The 27,769-nt window shown below is 51.1% G+C and overlaps 9 protein-coding genes across 9 annotated transcripts; 5 read left to right on the forward strand and 4 right to left on the reverse strand.

Annotated features, from left to right (window-relative positions):
• Positions 1 to 633: 633 nt before the first annotated feature.
• PtrM4_052520 (CysJ, Sulfite reductase, alpha subunit (flavoprotein)) lies at positions 634 to 3,873 on the forward strand (the record flags this gene model as incomplete). The annotated part of the gene is made up of 1 exon (XM_001937007.1): positions 634 to 3,873. One exon carries the CDS (start codon positions 634 to 636, stop codon positions 3,871 to 3,873), a length of 3,240 nt encoding a protein of 1,079 aa, XP_001937042.1.
• Positions 3,874 to 5,363: 1,490 nt separating this feature from the next.
• PtrM4_052530 (uncharacterized protein) lies at positions 5,364 to 6,242 on the forward strand (the record flags this gene model as incomplete). The annotated part of the gene is made up of 2 exons (XM_066104963.1): positions 5,364 to 5,813; positions 5,865 to 6,242. 2 exons carry the CDS (start codon positions 5,364 to 5,366, stop codon positions 6,240 to 6,242), a joined length of 828 nt encoding a protein of 275 aa, XP_065959527.1.
• Positions 6,243 to 6,472: 230 nt separating this feature from the next.
• PtrM4_052540 (uncharacterized protein) lies at positions 6,473 to 7,918 on the forward strand (the record flags this gene model as incomplete). The annotated part of the gene is made up of 1 exon (XM_066104964.1): positions 6,473 to 7,918. The coding sequence occupies one exon, from the start codon at positions 6,473 to 6,475 to the stop codon at positions 7,916 to 7,918; it is 1,446 nt and encodes a 481-aa protein (XP_065959528.1).
• A 2,077-nt stretch (positions 7,919 to 9,995) lies between these two features.
• Positions 9,996 to 14,186, forward strand: PtrM4_052550 (uncharacterized protein; the record flags this gene model as incomplete). Its single annotated transcript, XM_066104965.1, has 1 exon — positions 9,996 to 14,186. One exon carries the CDS (start codon positions 9,996 to 9,998, stop codon positions 14,184 to 14,186), a length of 4,191 nt encoding a protein of 1,396 aa, XP_065959529.1.
• Positions 14,187 to 15,570: 1,384 nt separating this feature from the next.
• Positions 15,571 to 16,747, forward strand: PtrM4_052560 (CypX, Cytochrome P450; the record flags this gene model as incomplete). Its single annotated transcript, XM_001937010.1, has 3 exons — positions 15,571 to 15,653; positions 15,747 to 15,972; positions 16,112 to 16,747. The coding sequence occupies 3 exons, from the start codon at positions 15,571 to 15,573 to the stop codon at positions 16,745 to 16,747; spliced, it is 945 nt and encodes a 314-aa protein (XP_001937045.1).
• Positions 16,748 to 17,590: 843 nt separating this feature from the next.
• Positions 17,591 to 18,665, reverse strand: PtrM4_052570 (hydroxysteroid dehydrogenase; the record flags this gene model as incomplete). Its single annotated transcript, XM_066104966.1, has 2 exons — positions 17,591 to 17,596; positions 17,697 to 18,665. 2 exons carry the CDS (start codon positions 18,663 to 18,665, stop codon positions 17,591 to 17,593), a joined length of 975 nt encoding a protein of 324 aa, XP_065959530.1.
• A 1,552-nt stretch (positions 18,666 to 20,217) lies between these two features.
• Positions 20,218 to 21,310, reverse strand: PtrM4_052580 (Atrophin-1 multi-domain protein; the record flags this gene model as incomplete). The annotated part of the gene is made up of 2 exons (XM_001937012.2): positions 20,218 to 20,493; positions 20,558 to 21,310. The coding sequence occupies 2 exons, from the start codon at positions 21,308 to 21,310 to the stop codon at positions 20,218 to 20,220; spliced, it is 1,029 nt and encodes a 342-aa protein (XP_001937047.2).
• Positions 21,311 to 21,936: 626 nt separating this feature from the next.
• PtrM4_052590 (ArgG, Argininosuccinate synthase) lies at positions 21,937 to 23,418 on the reverse strand (the record flags this gene model as incomplete). Its single annotated transcript, XM_001937013.2, has 5 exons — positions 21,937 to 21,994; positions 22,044 to 22,659; positions 22,707 to 23,207; positions 23,259 to 23,297; positions 23,385 to 23,418. The coding sequence occupies 5 exons, from the start codon at positions 23,416 to 23,418 to the stop codon at positions 21,937 to 21,939; spliced, it is 1,248 nt and encodes a 415-aa protein (XP_001937048.2).
• A 479-nt stretch (positions 23,419 to 23,897) lies between these two features.
• On the reverse strand, positions 23,898 to 27,246 carry PtrM4_052600 (UBP5, Ubiquitin C-terminal hydrolase; the record flags this gene model as incomplete). The annotated part of the gene is made up of 3 exons (XM_001937014.2): positions 23,898 to 24,821; positions 24,869 to 27,010; positions 27,061 to 27,246. The coding sequence occupies 3 exons, from the start codon at positions 27,244 to 27,246 to the stop codon at positions 23,898 to 23,900; spliced, it is 3,252 nt and encodes a 1,083-aa protein (XP_001937049.2).
• Between the last annotated feature and the right edge of the window lie 523 nt (positions 27,247 to 27,769).

Raw genomic sequence — 27,769 nt, forward strand, 5'->3', positions numbered from 1 at the left:
TGGTGGTGTGAGTAAATGATCAGTGGTATCAATGTATTTTTACGTGAATATTCATATTGGTAATCAGAGGGTTATTGACGCAAAATACGATGGAATCATTGAATGCAAAGCCATCGTTTTCATTGAACTCATTGAAAAATGTTACTTGTATATCATGTTTTGAGGTGGTTGGATGTGCAGAAATGTGTGAGAAGGGTGCGCAAAGAATTCAGTTGGGCTATCAGATCTCCGATACCTACCCGTGATTTCCCCGCCATGATGTCGCGATCTCGGCTTGGCATTCCCTCAAGCACGCAATTCGCGCTAACACGCCTTTTCGTCGCGTCGAGGCGATATTCCGTCAATTTGCACTCTATCGCCCGAAAGACGTGCTTGTGTGAGCAGTAAGAGCCAATCATGGCTGATGTTAACGATTACGCCTTCCTCGGTCCTCAATCTGCCGATGTCGCTGGTAGTATACGGCACTTTTTGACTCCTAGGAGGCGACCAGTCCACTCCCCCAGTATCCTCCCACGGTGAAGCCTCGGAGAGACTGACTTCAGCTCTTACACACTATTTCTCTTATATCAACGAGAGCAACTTACATCCTTCATTGAAAGGTCAAGTTGCTGAGGCGCATATCTTGTTTACAAGATGCATTTCCAGCAAACAGAATCCGCTGGCCCTGGTGCCGAGCAGAACAACACCAAAACCTTCACAAAGAAATCGTCCAGTTTGCCATTCGGCCAGGACCTTTCCTACCAATCTATCAGCGGCCCCACCTACCTCACTGCGCAAACTCTCGTTCAGCAGGTCGCATATGCCCTCTCAGACAGGATATTTGCTTACTCCGCTGAGTCGTTCGACCTGGATGTAGCAGTCAAGTACTGGCAGGAACAAGGGGAGAAAAATGCCTTTGGCTACCAAACTGGAGTGTCTTCTTTGGAGACACGGACAGGTGCTGGAGCCATTGCATTAGGATACATGTTCTCCAAGGACTTCGACTTGAAGAAACGCCATATTCCTCAGTCAATTGTCGCCTCTTCGTCGACATTGAACTACCTCCGCGCCTCGCTCGATCAGTTATCCGCCCTATACTCGGTTGCAAACCCTCTTACCGCTCACATTGCTGCTGTCGACTACTCCGCAAACTCGAGCGCTGGTCTTGTCACCGACTATGTCTCCTCCCTCACACTCGCTGAAGACCTCGGTCTTGGTCTCGTCTGCAGCCCGTCGGTTTTCGAGGCGCAGCACATGGCTCTCTTTTCCACCTTGCTCTCGAGCGTTCTCCCCACAATTCACACATACGATGGAATAAGCGTAGGAAGGGAGACAGCTAGACTGGTCGACACACTGGACCAGACTAGGCTATATGACAACTACGAGGCGGTACTCAAGGCTGTCTCGGATGTGGACAAGAAGCACTCGGATACTGCTGGCCGCGTTCTGCGCTTGCTCCAGGCCTTCAACGACGAGCTCGGTGAGGACTACAAGCTCTTTGACTACTACGGTCATGAGGAGCCAGAGAGCGTGTTGGTGGTCTTTGGTACCGTCGAGGCATCTTTGACTGCCCAGGTTGCAACTGCCCTATCAAAGGACGGAGACAAGGTCGGCGTTATCAACGTTCGTGTCTACCGTCCCTTTGTAGAGGAGGCTTTCTTGGAAGCGCTCCCCAAGAGCACTCGCCGCATCGCTGTTCTGGGTCAGGTCAAGGATGAGGCTGCTGTGCTCGACCCTGCTGAGTACTCCAGACTCTACTCCGACGTTTTGGCGACGATTCAGTTTGCTTTCGACAGGGACGTCGAAGTGACTGACGTCAAGTACTCGCGCGAGCAGGTCTGGACACCCAGCAACTTCCTTGACGCTTTCCGTCAGATCCACGCAGAGAAGGCCGGAGCCGAAGTGCGCTCATACGTCGACATCTTGAACACTGCCGACGTCAAGCAATACTCTTTCTGGAACTTGGACGAGTCTCTAGCAGCAAATGCACCCGTCGTGATTGGAAAGCTCTTCTCCAACGACTCTTCAAAGAACGTATTCGTTCGCAGCGGCCATGACAACCTGGTTCAGGGCGGTGTTACTCGCACGGACATCCGCAATGCCGACTACACAATCGAAGCACCATATGCTGTAGAGCAGGCCGATGTCGCTTTCATTGGCGACTTGGCCATTCTCAAAGAGTTTGACGTGCTGAACAGTGTAAAGGCGGACGGCACCGTTATTGTCAAGCTTCCTGGCGTCAAGGATGAGGATATCGAGAAGAAGCTGTCGCCTGCTTTCCGCAAGACGCTCGTTGGCAAGGATATTGAGCTTTTCGTGCTTGACCCTGCTCTTTCCGAAGCCGTTGCTGAAGATGAATCTCTGGAATCCTACCTCACCCAGCTAGCCTTCCTGAAGATTGCCCGTGAGGATCTTCTGACCTCTGGTCTGTCCAAGCTTGCTGCTATCAACGGCGACTCTGAAGTGTTTGAGAAGCTTAGCAAGCAGCTTGAAAGCGCTCTCCGTCAAATAGATGTCCCTGCTGCCTGGGGCACTGAAGAAGAAGACTCTGAGCCTACTACTCTTCCCGCGGACATCAACATCAACAGCTTTGCTCCGTTCAACCGTATTGAGCCCGAGCCTCCAACCCTGCTCAAGAACTGGGAGGTCGCAGCCAAGGGCTATGCCTTCAAGGAGGCTTTTGGAACCGCCAACCAGGTCCGTCCCGATCTTGGTGTCAAGACTAGCATCGTGCATGTCAAGGAGCGTCGCCGTCTTACCCCGCAAAATTACGATCGTAACATCTTCCACATAGAGTTCGACCTTGGCGACTCCGGTGTTACATACGCTATCGGTGAGGCTCTCGGTATTCATGCTGAGAATGACGAGAGGCAAGTCGACGAGTTCATCAAGTGGTACGGTCTCAACCCCAACGAGGTTGTGGAGGTGCCTTCCCGCGAGGACCCCAACGTGCTTGTGAACCGTACTGTCTACCAGTCTCTCATCCAGAACGTCGACATCTTCGGTCGCCCTCCCAAGAAGTTCTACGAAGCGCTCGCCGAATTCGCCGATAACGATGCTGAGAAGCAGGAGCTTCGTCAAATTAGCAGCCCAGAGGGTGCTACGGAGTTCAAGCGTCGCGCTGAGATGGACACCGTCACTTATGCTGACATCCTGCTTGACTTCCCATCTGCCCACCCAAGCTTCCACGATATTGTCCGTATCGTCAACCCCATGAAGCGCCGCGAATACTCTATCGCCTCAGCCCAACACGTAACCCCCAACTCTGTCTCCCTGCTCATCGTCACTGTCAACTGGGTCGACCCCAAGGGCCGCGACCGTTTCGGACAAGCAACCCGCTACCTCAACAGCCTCAAGGTCGGCTCTCCCGTTACCGTCTCTGTCAAGCCCTCGGTTATGAAGCTCCCCACCAAGACCACAGCGCCCATCATCATGGCAGGTCTCGGAACCGGTCTCGCCCCCTTCCGCGCCTTTGTCCAAGAGCGCGCCTACCAAAAGCAGCAAGGCCACGAAATCGGCGAGATCCTTCTCTACATGGGCTCCCGCCACCAGCGCGAAGAGTACCTATATGGCGAAGAATGGGAAGCCTACCAAGATGCCGGTATCATCACTCTTCTCGGTCGCGCCTTTTCTCGTGACCAGCCTCAGAAGATCTACATCCAGGATCGCATGAGGGAGTCGCTCAAGGATATCAGACGTAGTTATCTCGAGAAGGAGGGTAGTTTTTACCTTTGCGGTCCTACTTGGCCTGTGCCGGATGTTACCGAGGTGCTGCAGGAGGCGGTTGAAGTGGAGCATAAGGCTAAGAGCGCGGTTGGGGCGAAGAAGATTGATAGCAGAAAGGAGATTGAGAAGTTGAAGGATGAGGGGAGGTATGTGCTTGAGGTTTATTAGATGGGGTTGTTTAAGAAATAGAGATGCTGTAGTTGTTCGGTTAGTGTGGTGAATGCATGATTAGGTTTCATAGTTTGAGTTTTCTTTGCTGCTGTGTATTCGTTGCTATAGTCTCACGTCCGCACAGATGATGATGATGATGATGATGATGTAGTAGCTGAGCAGTGGTAGAGTTCAGGAAAAGCCCATCTGGGCTGACTGGTTCATGTAGGGCACTGGCAGTCTGTCTGGTACGCAGTGATGATGAAAAGCTTTTAGCAGTAATAACTCCCTACTTTTACTTTCTCCGGCTGCGGAGTAACCAGTCCCTTCTTTTCTTCACCAAACCTCTGACACCCTCACTAGCCCGCCACCAGCTAGTCGCAAATTGGCACTACGCCACCACAGTTGCTGGATCTGTGTGGCCCATTGTGGGAGCCTTCTTCTGTCAAAATCTTGAAAAGGTGTGTAAATTAGCCATTTGAATGCTTTTTTAATTTCATTTGAGCTCTCTAACGACCGGCCCTGACTGCTACTCGCCTATGGAACAGACAGTGCCGTTGTAGATGATATGTAGATGATAGTGCATAGTCTTTAGGACTGGGTAAAAATGTGTTTGTTTTACTGGCAGTCCCCAGCACGTCTGACTTGATTTTGTTATTTGCTTCAATTTTATTTCGATGTAACTAGCGATTGAGTCTGTAGGTTTCAATACAATCAAGTGTAGTATTTAGGAATCAGTAAGAACGAGTGTCTTTCATCGCCAGTTGTCAGCATGTCTGACATGAGACAAGTGTGAGAACGCTCGGTAGAGCTCCCATCAGAATCATGTATTCCATTGTTGCTCAGCTTGATGTCTCAGACTTGAGTTTGTTGTGTGTTTCAATTTTCTTTGATCGAGTGATTGCGTCTCGGACTTCAACTGTATACTTAAACTAGGTATATGGCACCTTGTACTTGGGTATTCCTGGCGGTATAGCATGTTCATCTCTTTGTGGTGCCAATGCGAGGCTCGTATACGATGAGATACTCCCGAAATTGCACGATCGTCGACGCTGTGTATTTCTTCCGTCATTTCTCGCAGGGTGCACAACATCTTCATCGCCCACCAGTGGATGCACAATTTCTATACGAGTTCGGGGCAAAGTTAAGCCATGCCATACCCAAAGATATTTTGATGTTAATGATTGATAAATACGAGAGATGCTAACAACGCTAGACCGGATGGAGGCTATTACTCGCATCTGAACAGTGCATCTACAAAGTCATTGATCCTATACTGGCTGTGATCATGCACAGGGGCGTTATTGTCAAGGTCGTACTCGCATAGGGGTAGTGTTCACTGGTTTTGGAATCTATCACTGTATTGCAATACGCCCGACTACCCCTGTAATGGTACTTCACGCAGGCATTATGTGTTTACTGCATTCGACCTGCTTTCTATATATTATCTACCTTTTCCCCATGAATATATCCATCACCTCAGGGTTTCAAACATCAACGACAACAAGATGAGTCAGCAAACCACCTCTCAAAATCGCCTGGAGCGATACAAGAGCCTTGGAAAGCATGTCTCGAGTTTTCTATACAACGAATGCGCCCAAGTCGTTGGACCGAAACGTTGGGAGAAGATGATTGGGTCTTCTTCCAGCACGAACCCCCAAAAACTTCCAATACGTATGTACAAGCCCGCCGCTGAACTATTGTACAAGCACTCATCCCCACAGATCTCCACTGTTCAAGCTGTGGTGAAAGATCTGAAGACAGTCATCCGCTTGCGGAAAGCACAGAGCGCCTTCTACCAGCATAAGCCGAACCAGACACCTGAGGATCTCAAGTCCCACAATGGCCACCAGTACTTCATCAGCGTGCTTGAAGAAGTATTGGATTCTATGGTTCAGCTGTCTGTGCGTCTTACGGTAGAAGCGTGTCTCAAGAAACAGCACAATCCCACTCCCGCCGTACCATCCACCGCTGAATCCGAATTGGAAGAGTCCATCCAGACATTCTAGGAGAAGGAGAAGGCGGATAGTAGCAGCAGTGAAGAGACCTTGCGTCGCACTAAGGAAGACGAGCTGGAGGAAAACTACGGTTTCTACCTGGCATATTTCCAGATCGACTCTGAGGCTATCCGTTCTTTCTGCAAGTCATGCTGGCAAATGCACAAGAAGGGAGAGCTATCTTTGGAGATCGCCGCCATGATGACCAACACCGGTTACATTCTCCTTGAGGCGCGCATGTCCGAGCTTATCCTCGAGACTGAGACTATCCGCAAGAAGCTGACCAAGACCAAGGTTGGTGTTCTCCAAGACAGCGACCCCTTGTACCGCATACACAGTCCGCAACAATCAATTAAGTGGGTCCTAGAAGGTTCAGATTGGATTGATTGATTACCGCTTTAAGCCTAGTAGTTACCTATAGGAGTTTAAGCCCTACCTAGATAGGTAAGTGGGTCTAGGAGAGTGACCGGATTGAATTGATTGTTGCGGAGTCTAACCGCATACACCAGCAATGGAAGTCGCAAATGGATGCTGGGAATCTTGGATATTCTGAGACGCACTTCGGCTTAGGACTGGACGTTATGCTCCAATACTGGGAAGAGAACAGCTAGACCCCAGGTATGGACCTCAGCATCTTGCTGGACGCAACGCCACTTGCTGACTTGATCGACGTAGATCAAGCTCCTATTCCTGAACGCGAAGAACAAAGCGCACGGCAGAAGTGGGACATCGCGGCATTTCTAGTCCGCGAGTTCTTGCGGACCGCAAAAGTACTGCCTCCAAAGGAGTCGCCGGAATGGAGAAGACTACCAGAGAGCAGAGGCGGTGACCGGCTCACCGTCTCAATGTGCCGCATGTTCCGCGAAGGCACTGTTGGAGATTGGCAGCCGCTTGGACTTGATCTGCTTGTGGATGCCATCAACATCCTTGGGCCCAAAGTTGACGAGCCTTGGAAGTCTTTCCGACAGACACATCGGAAGAGCCCCGTGAGCCGCGTGATCCCTTTCGTAACGCTCCTTCCTGACAGCTTGTCAGATTTCCGGTACCAGTTCACCAGTCCCGATGAGGATCTGATGGTGACTGCGATCGGAAAGTTGCGCTGGGCAGCCAAACGCAAGGCGAAGAAGCGAGGAAAGGGCGTTTCTGAATCTCCAATCAACACGGAGATACCAAAATTCTTCCTAAGCTCCAAGAATGTCGTCCAAACAGGCATTACTTCGTTTCTTCGCAAGTTTGGCACGAACGGGTTCCCGATAATCCACGATATGTACCAGATACGCAGTGCACTCGTGGAGGCAGGGCGACTACCTCAGAACGCAAAGTGGGGGCATCTCGACCATTTGGCAGAATCTGACGGCGAAGAGATTATTTTCGTGGGAACAGACGCGCCTAAATGGCTCTGCAAACGATCAGATCCCCTATTCGACATCGCACAAAGCTCTGCGTTCTTGCTGGAAACAGTGACGAAGGGGGAGATGGAAAAATACTTCTTCAGATCAGAAATCGGTAGCATCCTGGTAGCCATGACAGTTGCTGAAGACGACCCATTCATTGGACTGCGGCGTCTCCAGAACTGGATCATGGACGACAAGCTCATGGCATGGCTATGTCCAAAGGCCTCGCAGACCGCTGTCACCGAAGATTGTGATGAAAATCTCTCCATAGCATTCGAAAACCTCGACCTCGCCGCTACCCATGATTATGAGAGCAAAGCACCCCGGACAAAGGGCCAAGAAGCCTTTCGCAAGCGCGCCCTGGATGAACTCAAAGGGGACACGAACGAGGACGGGTACCTCACTCCAGCGGCGCAACTCCGGTGGCTCTTCCAGGTCATGCGGGATGACGAACAAAAATGCTTCATTGATCTATCTAAGCTACTTGGCGATTGCGAAGAGCTAGGTGAGAAGATTGATCAAAGTATGCTGGTGCCCATCCCAAAGACTTACCGAAACCACGGGAAGCAGCATTCTTCATTTTTGATGATGTGGCATGGCCTGCACGGAGCCCCGGAAATTGAGTCCCTGGTAAAAGAGGTCGCCAAGTTATTCCAAGAAAAGATGGAGTAGTCGCTTGCTAGAGGCTTCTGTGATGTGCTGAACTCAGATTCTTGTGGTAGGGTGATGGTGTATAGGTTTCCATGGTAAAGGAGGTCGTCAAGTTGTTCCAGGAAGAGAAGAAGTAGTCGCTGTCAAGATGCTTTCGCGCTGCGTTGAGATCAGACTCTTGTGGTAGGGTAATGGTGTATAGTTTCACTTCCAATAGCATTCAATGTAAGATTCTTTCCAACAGTTTTTTTCTCTCCTACTTTACTCCGTTTATTGAATATGGGTATTTTTCAGTGCTATATGATCACTCGGTATAGGATCCAGATTGTTCGAATAAACGATTAGTTACTAACTATCTAGAAACTATAAAAAAAGAGATATAATATTAAGCTTTTAATAATGCTATAGATGTCGGCATACACACGGTGTGTCGCCTAATAAGGCCCAATGTACCGCCTCGATCCTACTTCGGCCCAACTCGGACCCAACGCTATGTATACCTTCGTAGCCCCCACATTCGTAGAATCATCATACACCAGAATACCAATACACAAGATTACCTTAGCTACTGTTATTCACCGTACGATCGTACAAGGCCTTCCAACACTGATCAGTGATTGCACGGCAGTCACAGACAGTTAGGTTAAGAAGAGATAGATTCTTTACCCGCGCGTTCCCTAGATTGCCTATATCAGCAAGGCGGAGTTATCTATGCTAAGCTCACTGTTAGCTATATCAGGCGTCGTTCGTGGCTAGCGACCGACCGTTACAGCCGTATCAGAAGCGTTCCAAGACGCCGTCTATACACGCGCCAACCGACCGGTTGAGATTTGACCCGTGTACAACCCACGACCACCGACGCATCTCTAGCGAACGCAGCTAGCGCAACAAGCGTCAACAAGAACACAATAGCAGGAGAGAGAACATCATCGGAAAGAGCACCGGTAGCCAGGACACCGGCAGTAGGAATGGCGAGCAGTAGTAGAAGAGTGGTACCCACACTAGAGGCGCTACTAGGGACCACAAACATAAAACCAAGAGAATGGCATCACATCGATCCAGAGATTTGGGAGGACAACGTTGAAGCTCCAGACGATGAGGTAGGGATTACTACAGCAACAACGTACATTGCGCGTGCGATTGCGGACTATACAGATCGACCAACAGCAGATGAAGAACTCTTTTGGGAGTTCCGTCAGGACTTTGAAGGATGGACAGAGGCAATGTTCCTACGTGCCCAGCCAATATACACAAAGGAACTAAAGCGGATCCTCCGCTTTAAGGGAGTGTATACTGGCCGTATTAATATGGCACCTAGTGAGTCTCTAGCTAGGTTATTACGCATGGAGGAGTACCTAGAATGGCCTCAGGACGTATTCCAGTCGGCTGTGTTTGACACACGATCAGCTGCGCACATGTTGCAAGAGCGGGCACTACGGCAACAACGCAGTGAAGGATCAGTACAGTCCACAGACAGGAGATTATCAAGCCAGGCCCAGAGCCGAACCCAAACGCCTGTAAGGACAAGAGGCCGAGACGTAGACAGTCGGCAAACCCGCGATCAAGACCAGACCCACGCCCGTGTGCAAGGACGACAGGAGACCGTTGAGGAAGAACAACAGATTCAGGACCAGCACAGTCCGCAACAATCAATTAAGTGGGTCCTAGAAGGTTCAGATTGGATTGATTGATTACCGCTTTAAGCCTAGTAGTTACCTATAGGAGTTTAAGCCCTACCTAGATAGGTAAGTGGGTCTAGGAGAGTGACCGGATTGAATTGATTGTTGCGGAGTCTACGGACCAGCTAGCAAAAACGATTGAGAAAGCCCAAAACCAACCAATCCGAAGCCAGCCTGTAGAGACAACTGAATCCGCACCGCAGCCAGCCTATCAGCGCGTCCAAAGTCAGCAACCTCCCCTCACCTACAACAACTTCGACCGATTCCGCGAGTATACACCAGCATACCCGCAACGTCCGAAGGGACTGAGCGTTCCCCCAATTGTGCCCTCTGGTGAAACAGACCCGTACAAGGCAGTTCCACCAATCGAGTTTGGCAATGAGAAACTGGATCCTAAGACGATCAATGTCTTCGTGAAAATGTGGGACCGAGACAAAAAGTATACGGGAAAGCCGTACGACCTCCTAGACGATAAATTGAAGATCTTCTACAGCATCTGTTATCACGCAGACATCGAGCCAGGGCAGTTCCATGCAGTCTTTCCACGGATTCTCGACGGCCGCGCAGAGGAGTATTACCTCCACTTCGTCGATCAGCGGATGGATACGTTCTTGACTGCCTACACAAAGCTCAAGAACCACTTCGACACAGACGTCAACCACGGCCATTACTACGCGGACTGGACGACGACATCGTTTGTCAAAGTCCGCAGGGAGAACCCCGAAAAGAACCTCCACGAGGTCCTTGACATCATGCTGGACAAGCTCCAATTGTGTCAAAGAGCACTTGGACAGCAGTACATGGGAGAATACGCGCTCCGAACGACTGTAATCACAGCATGCCGAGGCGTGAAGGAGCTCGAGATGGCACTCTACAAGCCGTCTCTAGAATGCGAGGTTCTGTTTGGAGATCTGCGATCGTCAATCGAAAACTCACTCGCCATGACCGTCTCCGTCAACTTCACTGAGGCGGATACGGATAGCCAGTACTACTTGGATCGTCGGTACAACAACAACAGCTCTGGAAGATTGCGAGGGAATTACAACCCTCGCGGTGGACGCAGCGGATTCACCCGCGGACGCGGTGGGCTTCAGCACCGCTCTGGAGTCAACACACAAATCGACAAGAAATGTTACGTCTGCGGCAAGACAGGCTGTTGGTCCACAAACCACACGCTTGAAGAAAGAAAACGCTCAAAAGCGCAGTACATCACACACTGCGCGATTACGGGAGAGCAAATGGAGTTTAGCACATTTCTCGTCGCGTACGAGGGGGAAGAAGTCGACCAGTTCTTCCTAGAGGAGCAAGACGAAGATGATGAGGACCAAAGATTGGCAGTTAAGTACCTCACAGATCAGGCCTTTTTGCACCACGTGACTGGAGAAGACGTCTACAGGTGCAAGGAGCCTATTACGCCCGCAACGCAGTTCCTTATCGAGGATCGATACTCGCGAATCACGTACCAAGGCATTCTTCCTGACACTGGTGCCTCAAATGTATCGACAGCCGGAAAGGAGCAGTTCTGGGCGCTCCAAACTGAGGACCCCACCGTAACTCTAGATACGTCTACTGCTGGAAACGCATCTGTGCAATTTGGCAAAGGAAGCGTCACTACTTCGATTGGAACCGCACATGTATCGACACAGATTGGAAAGATCAAATTTGAGGTCTTGAACGCACCCACCCCGTTTCTCCTCTGTCTGAAAGACATGGACCGGCTCCACGTGTACTTCAACAATACTACGGACCAGCTGGTACAAGGAAAAGCTACCTTTCCAGTGATTCGCAAATGGGGACACCCGTGGTTCCACCTAAGCAAGGCAGAGCGCGCGCGCGTATTCCTTACGGAGACTGAGCTCCGACGCTTACACCGGAGGTTCGGGCATCCAGCCGTCGAACGGCTGATACGATTGCTCAAACGCGCAGGACACGAGGACGTGGATGAACGGCTGCTCCGAGAGATCCAAACGTTCTGCCATCACTGCCAAGCGCATGATCCAGCGCCGCGCCGATTCAAGTTTAGGCTGAAAGATGATCGGGAATTCAACTTCGAGATCCTCGTAGATGTGATGTATCTGAGTGGGAAACCAGTGCTTCACGTGATCGATTCGGCTACAACATTCAACGGCGCGCGATTTCTACCGTCTATGAGCGCGAAAGACACCTGGGAAGCACTCCGCCTGCTCTGGATTGATACATACCAAGGGCCGCCAGATATCGTCACCCACGACGCCGGCACCAACTTCGCGTCAGTCGAATTCAGATCAGAGGCGAAGATCATGGGAATCACATGTAAACAAGTGCCAACCGAGGCCCATTGGTCTATCGGCAAGGTAGAAAGATACCACGCACCGCTCAGACGCGCGTACGAGATCCTGAGGACAGAGCTTGACACTGGCACCAGCGACGCCGCAGTGTTGCAGATGGCAGTCAAGGCCGTCAACGACACCGCAGGCCCAGACGGGCTCGTACCCACGCTGCTCGTCTTCGGTGCATACCCCCGGATATCCATGGATTCACCACCATCTCCCTCGATAACCCATCGCGCGGAGGCAATCCAGAAAGCGATGAGGGCGCTGCGGAAGGCCTCAGCGGAACATGCGGTGAGCAACGCACTTGGTACCAGGAATGGGCCTACTACAGACGGGGTACTGTCACTGCCTCTTCAGAGTGAGGTGATGGTATGGCGCGAGAAGAATGGATGGCAAGGGCCGTATAGAGTCATCGATATGAAGGACCACGATGTTACTGTAGACATGATCAACGGCCCAACGACGTTCCGATCCACTGTCGTAAAACCGTACTATCGCGATCTGACTACAGCGATAGACGGCGCAGATCAAGGCACAGGTGGATCTCCGACCACAGACGAAGCGATTGCTGATGAACCGCCACTACCGGTACCACCGGCGGAAGCCAACCAAGCGGCTCAGCCGCGCAAGCGGGGCCGCCCACCTGGATCAAAGAACAAGCCCAAGGTGCAGTACCTGTCGAAGAAGGAGGAGGACGATTACGCCCTGGCCGTCAAGCTACGCAATGACGGCGTGATTAACGTCCCGGGCGCTCCATTCGAAGCATCCGATCAGAAGGAGATCGACGACCTCGTCGGCCGTGGAGTATTCAGTTTTGAGCTGTTTGATCCAACTCTACACGGCGGGTATCGTATCTTCAAATCGCGCATGGTCCGCGAAGTCAAAGGCAAGACCATGGTCCCGTACGAGAAATCACGCCTCGTTGTTCAAGGTTACAATGACGAGGGCAAACACGAGATCCTGACGCAGTCGCCAACCATCCAACGAGCCAGCCAGCGCCTGATTCTAGCCCTAGCGCCTGCATTACTCGATGAGGGCATGGTTGTGGAACTACGAGATATCACGCAAGCGTACCCACAGGCACAAACAGAGCTATTCCGCACGGTTTTAGCGCACCTCCCAAAGGAGCTTATAACAAAGTATCCCAAGGGAACAATTATTCGCGTAATCAAGCCACTCTATGGAATCGCGGAAGCAGGAGTCCACTGGTTTGCTACGTACCAAGGACACCACTGCAAGGAGCTCGACATGGCTACATCAACGTATGACCCGTGCCTCCTGATCACGAACGGGAGACGGGAAGCGTTTGGAATAGTGGGCCTGCAGACAGACGATACTCTCGCGATTGGGACGCCTGCATTCTCTGGTGCAGAAGACGCTGCGCTCCAGAAAGCCAATTTTCGAGCTAAGCCCAAGGAGAGACTGTCCAAAGAAGTATCACTCGAGTTCAACGGATGTACTCTAACGTTGCGCGGAGACACGATTCTACTTACGCAGAAGGGACAAGGTGCCAAGATCGAAATCATTGATCCGAAGGCAGCAAACCGAGCACAGAAGTACATGGAGCAGCGCGCGCGTGGCGCGTACATTGCGTCGATATGCCAACCTGAAGCATCGTTCGATCTTTCCGCGGCTGCGCAAATACAACAACCTAAGGACACAGAATACGTGAAGCTTAACCGCCGGCTGCAGTGGCAATCTGAGAGCATACAACGAGGCCTGCGATACGTCCCTCTCGACCTCGCTACAGCAAAGCTGGTAGTGTTCACAGACGGATCCTTCGCGAACAACCAAGACCTTAGCTCACAGCTAGGGTACCTACTTATCCTTGCGAATGAGTCGAGTCGACAAGACAGCACGTTTGATATTCGTGGTAACGTAATCCATTGGAGTTCGACCAAATGCAAACGCGTTACCCGGAGCGTTCTTGCCTCAGAAACGTACGGCATGGTTAGCGGTGTCGACATCGCTATCGCTATCCTAACAACCCTCAAGATAATTACAGGACGCCTAGGTCTACCACCGATCCCACTTATTGTGTGTACGGATTCATACTCCTTGTATGAATGCCTCGTCAAACTCGGAACAACTGCTGAGAAGCGACTGATGATCGACATCATGGCGCTTCGGCAGTCATACGAGCGTCGCGAGATCACTGAGATCCGCTGGATCAACGGAGAGGACAACCCCGCGGACGCATTCACGAAAGCAACACCAAATCGCGCGTTAGAACGTTTCATCGAAAGCAACAAGCTGTCAATCCGAGTAGAGGGATCTGTGCAGCGACCTACGGAGTAGGCACATATGCCTATTTGGAATCCCTCTCATTGTGCCCTTTTTAGAAGACCCGTTTTTCCTTACATCAGTCGTTACAATAAGAAAAGATTGCCAGTGTCGGCATACACACGGTGTGTCGCCTAATAAGGCCCAATGTACCGCCTCGATCCTACTTCGGCCCAACTCGGACCCAACGCTATGTATACCTTCGTAGCCCCCACATTCGTAGAATCATCATACACCAGAATACCAATACACAAGATTACCTTAGCTACTGTTATTCACCGTACGATCGTACAAGGCCTTCCAACAATAGAGACATTAAGTCTACTCTTCCTTTAGTAGCTAGTCCAACACCTGGCCCGTCCCGTGCTGCTGTGCCCTATTTTTACAATCCTCTATGCGAATAAAACAAGGAACTAAGCACACCGTCATTTTGATTTTTCTTAATGACAATATAGGCTCAAGCTCTGACCTAAAAGGAGACAATCTAGCATATCATTATGGATGCTCTTCTGAAATCGACAAGCTCTGCGGGAAGAAACTCGCTCCGAGATCACGCCACACAAGCCGTTTAGTCTGATTCTACTCGTAAGCTTCAAAGATAGCTACTGGCTCCTGCCTTGGGCTCTCAGATAAGAGGGACAGTATAAAGAGAAGGGATGTTTCTACCGGTCTAGAGGCTGTGACTACTATCGATGTCAACAGTCAGTGGCCGAGTAAGCGGACTTATTTATACAATGGATGTTAGCGATATAGACCTCTTTTCGAACATCGATACGAGGTACGCCCTGTTCCTCTTCTGTACCACGAGTATAGTTGCTTTATTCTTTATAAGACGGCGTACATGCGGTACATTCGCTATATCCAATGAGCCGCCTGTCGTTTATCCCATAGTCCCTTTCGTTGGACATCTCTGGGGTTTAATGAGGCATGCTCATGAATATGTCAATAGCCTTTGGTCAGTTAGGTCTCTTCGGTCTTTTTCCGCACATATTTCAAACAGATAACTAACTGTTGTCATGCTTCTAGTCAAAAAACATCCTACCCGATTTTTACGATTCTAGTGCTTTTTGGTAAAGCATATATCGTAAGCTCGCCGTTCTTCGTACAGGCCGTTTTTCGAAAGAAAAATCTGAGTTTCGCGCCTTTCGTGGTAGAATTTGTTCGTCGAATGGAGGACCTTTCGGAGCCAGCAAAGCAAGCTTACGCGGAAGGGTTGCACTCAAGTGTGATGCAGTTGTTCTCTGCAAGAATGAATGGATCAGATCGGAGGAGAATGGCTGCTATCGCAATCCAGGAATTAGTCAGGCTACTCCCTGATCCCCCTCTGTCCGAAGGCGATAAGACAGAGATCTGTAAAGATACTCCAGCGCAAGACCTTTGGCTCTAGTTACTTACTATCATGACAATCACTACAACATCATCTCTCTTGGGAAAAGAGAATAACCCATGGAATAAGGATCCTTCCCTTGTCAGGTCTTACTGGTAAGTGATCATTTTATGAAATCTCATCTAGAGTACGGTAACGTCTCTAATCATAGTGCAATATGCTGACATCTACTGTTTGAACTTATCCAGGGCATTCGAAGCTGGCGACCCTCCTGGCCGAACCTTTCTGCTCGATGTCACATATCGGAATTCGAAGAAGTCGCATGACGCTATGGTTGATGCGCTGGAAGCTTATTTTGCGGCGGGATACGACACGCCTAGAGACAAGAGCAACAACAGTTATGTCGCTCCGCTTACAATTGATACGGCCGCCATTCAACGTCAGTACGGGTTCACGGCCAGAGATAGCCACAAGGTACGTGACCATTGTTCATGGAGCATTGGTGAACATGGTGCCCACATTGTTTTGGTGTGTGGTATACGTCTTCAGTCGGCCACCACTACTCGCTCAACTGAGAGACGAACTGATTGCCGCAGTGATGATCGATGAAAAGGATGCGCTTAAGGAGGACAGGCGACCCCAAACTGCGCTTGTATATGCCGACAAGATAGAATCCAGCTGTCCACTTCTACTGTCTGTGCTTCGTGAGACGCAGCGTCTAGTCGCGATAGGGACATTGCACAGCCGAGTAGTAGAGGACACGGTCGTGTCAGCCGACCGCAGCGACGTCCAAACACAGTCTTGTCTTCTCAAGAAGGGAACGAGCATTTTACTCCCAGTAACGAACGCTCACCGAGACCCAGTAATTTGGGGACCTACGGCCAACGAATTCGACGCGAACCGATCCCTGGGGACGCAGCCACACCTTTGCGAGGCAACCATGAAAGACAAGAGCTCAAGGAAAAGAGTAGAAGAAGAGAACGACTTGGCTCGTTTGCGAAAAGCAGCTTACTTTCCATTTGGTGGAGGGAAACGACTCTGCCTTGGGCGCTACTTTGCAACCACTGAGGTGCTGGATACTATGGCTGTACTTATCTTGGGTTACAATATCAGAGCCGTTGATGGCGGGCCAATAAAGCAGCCAATGTTTGGTCTATCCAAAATGACAGCGGCAACCGCGAGACCACATCCGGATGCCGACATGAAGGTACAGATTGAAAGACGGGGAGGCTGGGAGAAAGTCATTTAGGGCGTAAAGGACTTCTCTTAATGACGTATGTGTGTTGTGTATGTTACAGCCTTCCCACTCATAGAATCTAGGGATAAATTGAAATGTGAAATGATTTGGGGCATCTTTGAAGCTGAAGTGGTTTACTGTTGTAGCAAACTAGCTGTGTGAATAAAGCATATGAAAGAGGTGACAATCTGCTGATTTGGAATCGCAATGAGCACCTGTCGTGTATACAGGGGCTCAATGAGCCCTTTGTGCCGCAAGCACCGGCATGGGGACACGTGACCCGGAGGTGCCCGATTATAAGGGATCACCGGAGCAGAGGTTCTTCCGCTCCAGCATCCCTATATATACCGCCCTCTGTACATAGTACGTACTACATACTGAAGAGAGTAGTGGTCCCTCTAATGGATCACCTATCTACCTATTGCTAAGCTCTCTTTTTGCCTCCACAGCACCGCATGTGGGAAGCCTGATAAATAAAAATACTACGAGGATGCAAAGTGCATAGCGACTTGATAAATCTTACTACAGGCTCTATTCGACATGGGTGGAAAGAAAAAACGACAATACTAAGGTAACTATCCGTAAGAGGGGGATGGCGCAGTGGTAGTAAGAAGATGCGAGAGACAGAGCTATACACTAGCTTTGAAGGAAGAAATATTACGGGAACCAGAACATATTAATCGTGGCTCTATGGAATTACAGTACAAGATTTAAGATGCGGAGACAGGGGATCCGTTGCAGCACATAGGGCTTTCTGTTACCAGAGGGACGTTATGTACACTGATGAATGTTAAAGATCCTTCTGCTTCATAGTAGTCGTGCTCTGCTCTATTTTCCGCCGTCTGACGCAATCTTCTACCGCTTGCCTAAGTCCTTCCTCGAGCCCTACCAACGGTGTATACCCCAGTCTCTTCTTCGCTTTGTCGATACAAAAATGTCTTGTCATACAGCTGAGCCTAACCTTTGTTCTTGTTAGAGGGGGTTCGCCTAGTCCAAGTGCCCAGAATGTCCACTCCAGCAGCCCTGCCAGCAGTAATGCCCACGTTTTGGTGATCACCCACACCTGATCCGGCCGCGTTGTGTCCCCAGCATACCCCCAAACTAAGCGCGTAAAGTCCCAGAAATATCGAGACTCGTCATTCGTGACGAAAAACGCTTCCCCGTCCACCCTGACGTCGTCTCTAGGCAAGTGTCTATGGCATCTGGCCAGCGCGACTGCGGCAAGATAGTGCGCGTGCGCTACATTCGTATTCTCGGTAAAGTCAAAAAGGTTTCGGTTATCGCCTATCTGCACTTTCGTCTGGCCACGGAAATAAGCGTCCAAGATCCCGGGGAGTACGACCAGGTCGCCAACACCAAAGATACCAGAGGGACGGATTGCGCAGGTCAGGAAGTGCGGGATCATGCCTTGCATTCGACGGTTCTGCGATAAGACATAAGTCTCCGCAAGGGCTTTGGTATGTACGTAGAACTCTGGCTGCTGGTCATTGAGGATTACAGGGAAGGACTCGTCGGCATTCCTTAGATCAGTCATGGCGTCGCTGACAACGCTTGCGGAGCTTGTGTAGATAAAACACTTAGTTCCAGACTCTTTCGCGATCTGGATCAAAGTCTTGGTGCCGTCCACGTTGACCTTGTACATGATGTGATTTGGGGCATCGAACTTGGGACTGGCCGTATGGATGACCACGTTTGGTTTGATGTTTTGGAAGATTCGGTGCATTGCATCGGAGTCGATGAGATCCCCTACATGATACGTAATACCATCGAGGCGACGCAAAGGATGGCGGAGATCGATAGAGTGTAGGTGTTCACAGCCACGTTGCGAGAAGAGCTGGAGGATCTGGCTGGCGAGGCCGCCGCTACCGCCAGTCACGAGAACCGTACTCAGGCGTAGGAGGGAGCACTCTTCGGATGTGGTTGTTGTCATTGTCGATGGTGAAAGTATGACGGTGGAGAAGTGGGAGTAACCGGGTGCAATGGCGATAAGTCGAACTACATAAATAAAGGGGCAATGACTTCCGAAGTTATGCCCAGTTCGGCTATTGTAACCACCGCGGTTCGAACACTGGTTATTCCGCCCCGACCCCTTTTATCCCTGCTCGCAAGCTAATTGTCCTCGTTGCAGCTTTAGCTGCATATTATTATTCCTTTGAGGCTCAACACCTGAATAGCTCGGCGCAGCCGGCAAAAAAAAAGCCCTTGGCCCAGCCTCCGGAGGAGCCCGGCTGGCAGACCATGTCCCTCTCCCTCTCTATCACCGCGCCTGTAGCTGAACTGTCGCCTCGTTGCTTGCCATCCCCCAGCGCGCCGGCTAGAAGACACTACTGCCCTCCCTGCCCTCGCCACTATTAACAAGATAGACAACAGCAATGGCTACAGCGATGCTACGCTGAAGAGCGAAGAGGTATGTGTCGAAGCGCGGTAAGAGCCTTCACTAGTATTTGATGGAATGTGTTCATGAGATGCGAACTTAATTATTGTTGTGAGCTAACGTGAGCGGCAAGCGAGCTGCGCGGGCAAGCGAGCTGCGCACCTAAAATCCCTAACAAAATCAGAAATTACAAGGGTCTAAATCTAGGGATTGTCAGAACGCAGGTCTACGCCCACTACGCTATTGATGAAGGTGGAGAAAACGTGCGTGAACTTGTTGTATTGGAGCTACGGGAGGAGTGAGAATATCTATGGTGCGCGCACGGAGCAGCTGACTAATCAGTGCCTGGCCAATCAGAGCACGGGAAGCCTGATTCACCGTGAATACTAGTGAAGGCTCTCACCGCGTCTCGACACCTTCCCTTCGCCTACAACTAAAACAAGACTAAAACAATCACTTCACACAGCTCCACTCATTTCTAGTCTAGCGCGTGTGGCTGAAGGCAGCCGCGTACCATGGTTCAAGCTGGATGTTTAACATACGCAGTGACATGGGTCAAATGCCCTTACGTAGACCTCACTAGTCCCGCTCTGTGAGCCATGAAAACTTCAGGCAGGGGTCTGTGTTATGGTCGGGACGAAAAATATTTTCAGTCGCGTTTGAGCGAGGTTGAAATTTTTGGGTCGGTATGAACACGTATGCTGAATGGGTGGTTTGGAAAATGAGGTTGTGATATCGCATTTGATCAAAGTCACTAGACACCCTTTTAGGAACAGATTTGGCAATCAGTGTACAACTCCATGTCGCAACTACAAGCTTAACAGCTCGCCAGTAAAACAATACGGCTAGTGTCTCTAGTTGATATCAGAGCTGAGATCAAATCCGACACATAATTTAAGTGAGAAAAGCACGTGATATATAGTGTAGCTTGTAATATTTACACGAACTGTTCCAAACAAATGTTGATGTATTACAAAGTATGTATATCTCCTCCGAACTATCTTACACGTTTTTCCAGTTCCTAGAAATTAAGGGAAAACCAACTACTCGGAATATCAATGTACCCATGACATCCCTTCCCACCTTTTCACCCTCCATCCTTCTTTTCTCACGCATAACTTCCCCCACCCTTCCCCCTGCCGCCATCATACCCCACACTCCTCCCCATCCTCCACGCACCCCAAAGTACCATACTCAGAATCCCCAAATTAGCATACTGCCTCCCCAGCAACAGCAGAAAGTTCGTCGCCTCCATCGCCGTGCGCGACCAAGCAGCTGTGTTAACATGAAGCAGCACGATATCGTAAATGATAAACGCGTCGCGGATCCAAATCAAGGGGACAACGAAGAAAGTGAAGCGAAGGAGGTCGTTGCGTTCGGTTGACTGTTCTCGTTAGCACCCCTTTCCTACAAGATACGAGGGGGGAAAGAGAGGAAAGAAAACTTACATCCCTACCCCCCCTATTCATGCTCAAAAACTCCCATATCACCTCCGCACTAACACTCAAACTGGCTGCCACAACAATGGCCTCATGGACAATCCACACGATCCTCGTCGCCTTATCGCCAGTCAACACATCACTCCAGGCCGTCCCGCCATTGCGCTTTGCTTCGATACCTAGTCCCCAAGCTGCCACACCCGTCCCCAGCATAACCGCCATGATGAAGGTATTCCAAATTCTGCTTTTCGTCCCGGGCGTACTGATGCCCGTACCATTTTCTCGCACGTGCGCGGAATGTATCCAAACGCCGCCATTCAATAGGACTGTGAAGAAAATAGTGGTGAGAGCTGTTGTGAACGATAGTCTAGCGATGTCTTTTGCATAGCCGTTACCTGCCGCGTTCCAGGAAGGTCGGCCATGCCATGAGAGGTCGTTGGTGTAGGAGATGCCGGAGCTGGTTTGCAAGATGTCGGTTATGAGGCGGGTTAGGGAGGCAAGGAAGAGAAAGAGGAGGGCTGAAGTGAGGAAGAGGTAGGTGCCTAGGGGTGTTTTCAGGGGCCCATCGTGGGAGTACGAGTTTGCACGTGTGTAGTTGTGGTTGGCGGGTGTAGTGGTGAAGCGGCGGTTGCGGAGATGGGTGAGGGTTGGTTTTAGGGCAAGGACGAGAAGGGAAAGGGAAAGGGTGGCGTGGATGGTGTCGAGGGCGAAGAGGGCTTTGTAGGATGAGGATTGGTCGGTCAGATGTATGGTTGTTGACATCGTGATTTGAGCGATGGGTATGTCCTTGACACTTTTATCATTCACAGAGAGGGCAGGCACGTTTTAAACAAAGTTACAAGTACATCATCTCATTTTGGCGTCCCTGGCAGATATGACGTCCACTTTTCGTCACACATAGGATGCCTGTCAGAAGGAAAGAAGCTTTTGTCTAGTCCACTCGACTGGGACTTTTGTGGAGCATGAACTCGGATATCGGAACATGTTCATCGCAGCACCATCGAGGATCATCGGCAAGGACGGCACGCCGGGGCAATACTTAGGCAAATACCCAGCCACACATATGTGCACACCCGTTGTCAACACGACACAGCCTCCTCACTTACATCACACATATTACCTAGGTAGCCATACATGGAGTGTTCAAAGTTATGAAGTCGAGCTTAAGAGGTTAGTCACTCTCGGCAAGCATGACCCGTTAGTGTGCGGGAGGAGTGCGGACGCTAAAGCCATGAGCTTGGCCAATTGCGGGGTTAGACCATTTTTTCGCATGCGCAATGTCTTTGCATCTTGTGCTTGTTCAAGATACGTCTGTCATTGATTCGTTTTTCTACGTTTCTTCATGTGATGACTGGTCGCGACGCTTATCGCGTACTACAACCAAGCTTCTAAGCGCGAGACATGTTCTCACCCTCTTCAGCCTTCTGGAGACCGTACTTCTTCAAGCTGTCATAATGTCAGTAACAAGTCTATTCTCTCAGATTGTCAAACTCACCGAATGCTCTGGATGGCAATGAAACCGGTAGTGTCCATGGGGCTGAAGTTGTCCAGGGTGTCCATGGAGGCCTCCTCCTCAGAGTATAGCTTCTCCGTCTTGCTCGAGCGGCCGAGCACATAGGCGTTACCCTTGTAAAGCTTCATCCTCACCTCACCGTTGACCCTGCGCTGGGAGAAGAGCAAGCTGTTCTCGATGAACTCACGCTCAGGCGAGAAGTACATGCCGTTGTACAGTTGGTAGCTCCAGTTGTGGCTGACGAACTGATCACGGAGATTGCGCACCTGTGCGTCCATGACGAGACCCTCGAGATCAAGATGAGCGAGACGAAGGATGGTCATGGCTGGGGAGTCGTAGCAACCGCGGGACTTGAGACCGATGAAGCGGTTCTCGACAATGTCGATGCGGCCGATACCGTGTGTGAAACCGAGCTTGTTGAGCGCAGTGAAGAGCTCGACAGAGTCGGTGTAGGTCTTGTCGGGTGTCGCGACCTTGACGGGGATACCCTTCTCGAAGTAGACGGTGATGTCGGTGGGCTCGTTGGGAGCGTTGAGCGGCGAGTCGGTCATGGTCCACATGTCATCTGGGGGAGACACATCGGGATCCTCGAGGATACCTGGTCGATTAGCTGCATACAAAAGATCCTACATGTTTCTGACATACCGGCTTCGTAGCTGCAGTGAGCCAAGTTGGCGTCCATGCTCCATGGCTTAGCCTTGGTCGAGGTGACGGGAATGCCATGCTTCTCGGCATAGTCCAACAGATCCTGCCTGCCCTTGAAACGCTCGCAGAACTCAGGTAGCCTCCAAGGCGCAATGACCTTGATAGTAGGCTGAAGTGTGTAGAAAGCCAGCTCGAAGCGGACTTGGTCGTTGCCCTTGCCGGTGCAGCCGTGCGAGACGAAGCCGCAGCCTTCTTGTTGCGCGACGCGGATCTGGGCGCGGGCGATGACTGGACGAGCCAGCGAGGTTCCGAGAAGGTAACGACCCTCGTAGGAAGCATTACACTGGACTGCACGGAAGCAGAGTTCCTCGACAAACTCCTTTTGTAGGTCAAGAATGACCATCTTCAGCGCACCAATATTGAGTGCCTTCTTCTCCACCTCGTCCCAGGGCTCTTCCTGGCCAACGTTGGCGAGGAAACAAACAACCTCATAGCCTTCCTCTTTTCCATGTGTCAGTTCAAATCACGCCTTCAATTGTGATTGTGGCCTACCGATGAGCCATTTCAGGATCGTGGAAGTATCAAGACCGCCTAATGACTCGGGTTAGCCAGTACTCAAACAAAGCGGGCAGTCCAATCGACTTGATTGTAGATCGGAATCTGTGGGTTATAGCATACCAGAGTAAGCTAGGCAAACGCGTCCCTTTGACATATTTGCAGTTTGAGTGTTATGTGATGAGTGAGAAGAGTCAATTGCAAACAGTCGTGAGCGTCTGGGGATGTGCGGAGTCACGCTGTTATCTTATCGGCCACAAAAAAAGTTCGGTGCTCCGCACTCTTGCGGGCCGATCATCGGTCTCATCGCTGTCAGCCTCATGACGACGGCGGGCATGTCACTAAAGAAACTTGACGAATGACTGATTCACAGTGTCAAACCAGGTAAATACGATATGGAAACGGTGATGCAATGATTCTATGTGGTATATGTCATGTCGCAAACTCATGTTGTCCAAACGCCTTACATGCAACGCTTCTGCGACAACCACTCTCACAAGAAGCCCAGACATTATCAACAGAGAGATAGAAATACGCCCCAAGAGAGAGCTCCATCACCACGTTCGCGTCCCAACAAGTCCAGCATGACCAAAGCGCCTAAATGAACGACCGTAAGCCCCGAGCTTACCAGCCGAATTAGAAAGCCCCACCCGCGACCCTTTCCCTCTCATAAAACACAATGTACGCCTTTTCGTTTTGCAATCGTTCATGCTCTGGGAGGTTCCCGGGGTCGAATTCGTAGATCTTGTCATCATTAAATGATCTCCAGCATCCTCGCGATTTGTCTTTGACAAAAGCGACATAGTGACCGCTGCCGAGGGTGGCACCGTGATGCCAAATCACAGCGTATGCGTTGTAAAGAAAGGGACCATTCATCGTAGGGTCCGACTTGACTCCAGCCAGTTGCGCCGGCCCATCACGGGCTGTCTGCGCAACGTACGCCTCTTGCTCTGGCGTCATGGGTGGTTCGATGAAAGGTGACATGTCCAACCGCTGTAACGGGAAGTCTACAGGTGTTCGCACCTTTCGAGCGCTCTCAGTTCGGGAGGCACTGAATCGCTTAAAGTGTATAACGAGCGTGTCAGGTGCGCGAGTAATGGTAATCTTCTTCACGGCCTCGCGGTCTTTCTTGCAACGAGGGCAACGCCAAAGCTCATCTCCTGCTAGACGTTCCGGCGCACAGTACGACTGTAGACATTCACGCAGTGAGCACTGGCCTTGGCGAGGAATTTCGACACTTATGCTCCAAAATGCCTCGTACGTCGTGCTGGTGACTCCACAAGTTTGACATGTGAGCTGCGAAGCGTGTTGACCGGCAAACATGCCGCCAATGACAGACATGTCACGATGCTGGTAGCGCCGCCATTCAATCATAGCTGAGTATTGGCGTGGATACCTCTCGCGTGTCAATTCTTCCTGGTCTGTAAGAGGCTTGAGCGGGGTTTTGTTCCATGTCAAATTCATGTCCTCATGCATGTAATCCAGAACAAACTCAAGAAACTCCTTTGCATCTTGCTGCTCATCGATACCCCACTGCCTGTTGAAGTGGCCGCAAATACGCTGCGCAAGATTAGCTATTGGTCTTTGAATTATCTAACGAAACGTACTCTGAAAGTGCTCGGACGGACAGATGTGACGTCGCCTTTGTACAAGTTGGAAAGGAGCGTCGCGTAAGCCTCTGGTAAGATGCCCTTTGTTCCTTTCCAGTTTTCCCGTTGGAGTTCCCGCTGGTATCGTTGAGAAATAAACAAGTCAGAGAGTAAAAGGTGCCCGCTCAAGCACTGTACGACCGAGTTCATGTAGCATGTCACTCCAAAGTTGAGCAATCCAGTCCGGTGCAGTCTGAGATTACTGAACTGGGGGTGCGAGTTGTAGACAACATTGCGGGCCTGCTGTTCGCGATCATGAACACCACTATAGCTGACTCGGGGTACAGAAGGCGCGGGGCGAGAAGGTGCCATGGGTATGGCGGGTTGGATGTACTGATTATTAGGCGGTGGCCTGGATGGGAACATCATCGATTGCTCGGCCTCGAGGTCGGGATAGCGACGTAGGAAGTCTTCGGTAGATCGATAGAAGGGGGCATTTTGCTCTTCTTCCTGTACTTCCTCACTTGGCGGTACTTCGACTGCAGCACGGCCTTTTCGGGCTTCTTCCAACCAAAGTTCCTCTTCCTCGTGGTCCATGTGAACGTACTCGCGCCTTGACCTTCTTTGGTTGTTCTTGGCAAGTTGTATAGTGGCCACAGATGATCGTCGGGTCGCTTGATTTCTGGTAGCGCCAGCCGCTACCAAGGCAGCAGTAGTAGACATTTTCAGTGCCTGTGGGCCCACCAAGTCAATCCAGGCATCAAGACCACCTTTGAGGAGGACAGGGGCGCGTCGCAACGGTTTGTCGGCATTGAACCGGACTAATGTGTCGAAAAGTTGCTTCAAAGCACGCTCGCTTTCATTTCGGTCATGCCTGTGCATGAAGTCGATGTTTTTGGTAGAGTCGTCGTAATATACCACAACGTCAAATTCATTCCGTCTGTCAAACATGGCCTGCTCTTCATCTGGTGATATCACTAAGCGATCCAGCAGCTGCTCGGCGGAATCGCCCTCGCGCATCGATAATGGCTCTATGCACATGATGTTGCGCACATATACATGTCCGGCGTCAAACTGGGCTCTGTCGCGCACGTCAATGGTGAGTACATTGTACATGCGATAGTAGTCGTAGAGCATGCTGGCGTCGATTTGCAATTCGACTGGCTTATTCACAGCTCTTGTCCTTCCTGTCGCGTCGCGTACTTGTTGCTGGGCTGGGAAATACGAGTCTGGTGCGCCGTTCACGTTTGGCGCTTGGTTGGATAGACTAGATGCGGCCATTGAATTATTACGACCTCCAGTACCGTTCATACTCCGGGGCGTACTCCGAGGCGGATTAATGCTGGAAGGGCCTGGTATGTTTCGTGCCGGACTATATGTGGGACTCGGCTCCTTGGGCAGAGAAGCGGCGAAGGCGGTATCCAGCGGCAAAGAAGGCAGAGAAGGCGGAAGCATGGACGAAGGCTGCAAAGCCATGCCACGCGGACCCATGAGTCGGTTTGTGGTGTGGTAGTCTGCTGGCGAGGGCATTTTGACCGAGAGATCTTGACTTGGTGGTGCCGAAGCTGTATTGACTGGAGGGGTGGACCTCAGATTGGCAAAGCGCTGAGCGAGATCGTTTACGCCGGGTATTGACGACAGGCTCTGGCGGACAGCGCGACCATGCAACGATTGCGGTTTCGGTTGTACCGGGGGTTTCCTCCGTGAAGAATCTGGAGAAGCAGCAGGTGAAGCGCGACCGTTGGGCATGGTAGTTGGGACGTCAGGCAGCATCAATTCGTCGTCCCTCCTGGGCATGTTGGAACCATGAGGCGAGGTTGGTCTCGAGGACGTGGGTGTGCTGTGTTGTGTCGAAGGTACCGATATACTTCTGTGATGCGAGGCCCCATTTCTTTTGTTGTCGTTTTTGATTATTTCCTTGACGCGCATGAACCTCTCTTCATTTGCTTTGATGTCCCGCATAAGCTCGTTGAAGTCGCGGTGTGCCGAACCCCGACTGTTGTTGATCTTGTCATAGTAGTCACGATGGGCAGGTATAACGTCGACGACGATCTGATATGCAACCAGGTATTCCCAATATGCGCCGGCGGGTACACGGCCGTCGAGCATCGTCTTTGCCGAATTCAAGTGTCCTTTTGCGTGTGCGAGGAGGTGGCGGATCTACACGTGGTCAGCGACTGCCGCATTCAGAGGGTGCCTTCCGCATATACCGAATTGTTCCTGAGAGAGTCTGCCGTATCCAAGGCAGAGCCGGAGATCTCTGCGATGGGCGGATATGGACCTCCACCGCCCCTGGAGCTACCTTCTGATCCAGCACTCTGTGCGCCATTGGGGAAGCCGTTCATCGTGTTGCCGGGCAGATGTCCTGAGGGCGGCTGAGGAGCCGCCGCACTCATATTCGCACTTTGTCGGTTGGGCAGCCGCGCATGTTCAAGAGGCCCGATCAAGGAGAAGGGCACGTCTTGGGGCCGTGGGGAGCTGTTACGTGTAATCCGGGCTGGAGGGCGTTGTCGGAACAGAGGGCGGAATCAAGCAGTTACGTGTGCGCGACAAGGCGTGGAGATGTCGATGGGGTTGCGGGGCGGAACGGGGTTTAGTTGGGCTGGGTGGAGTAGGGACAAAGACGTGATAGCGGTTCAAAGGCGCCTAAGGGAACTTGCCGGAGCGACCGAGGGTCTGCAGCTCTTCGGGCAATGTCACGAAGCGTCGAGGGTGTGGGTGTGGATGCAGCGCACTGTAGTGTTCCAGTTCCGTGTTTGCAAGGTGCAGGCATGTGTTAATGCTAATGCGGCATTGCGGCAGCATTGCGGCTGATGGGGCCTCCGCCGCCACAGGGCGTCATCAGCCAAGACCTTTGATGGCACAGCTGCTACCTAACCAAACATCACCACCGCTGTCATTGCGCCGCACCATATCAAC

Source organism: Pyrenophora tritici-repentis, chromosome 10, assembly GCF_003171515.1.
Source record: "Pyrenophora tritici-repentis strain M4 chromosome 10, whole genome shotgun sequence".
In the NCBI taxonomy this organism is placed as follows: domain Eukaryota; kingdom Fungi; phylum Ascomycota; class Dothideomycetes; order Pleosporales; family Pleosporaceae; genus Pyrenophora; species Pyrenophora tritici-repentis.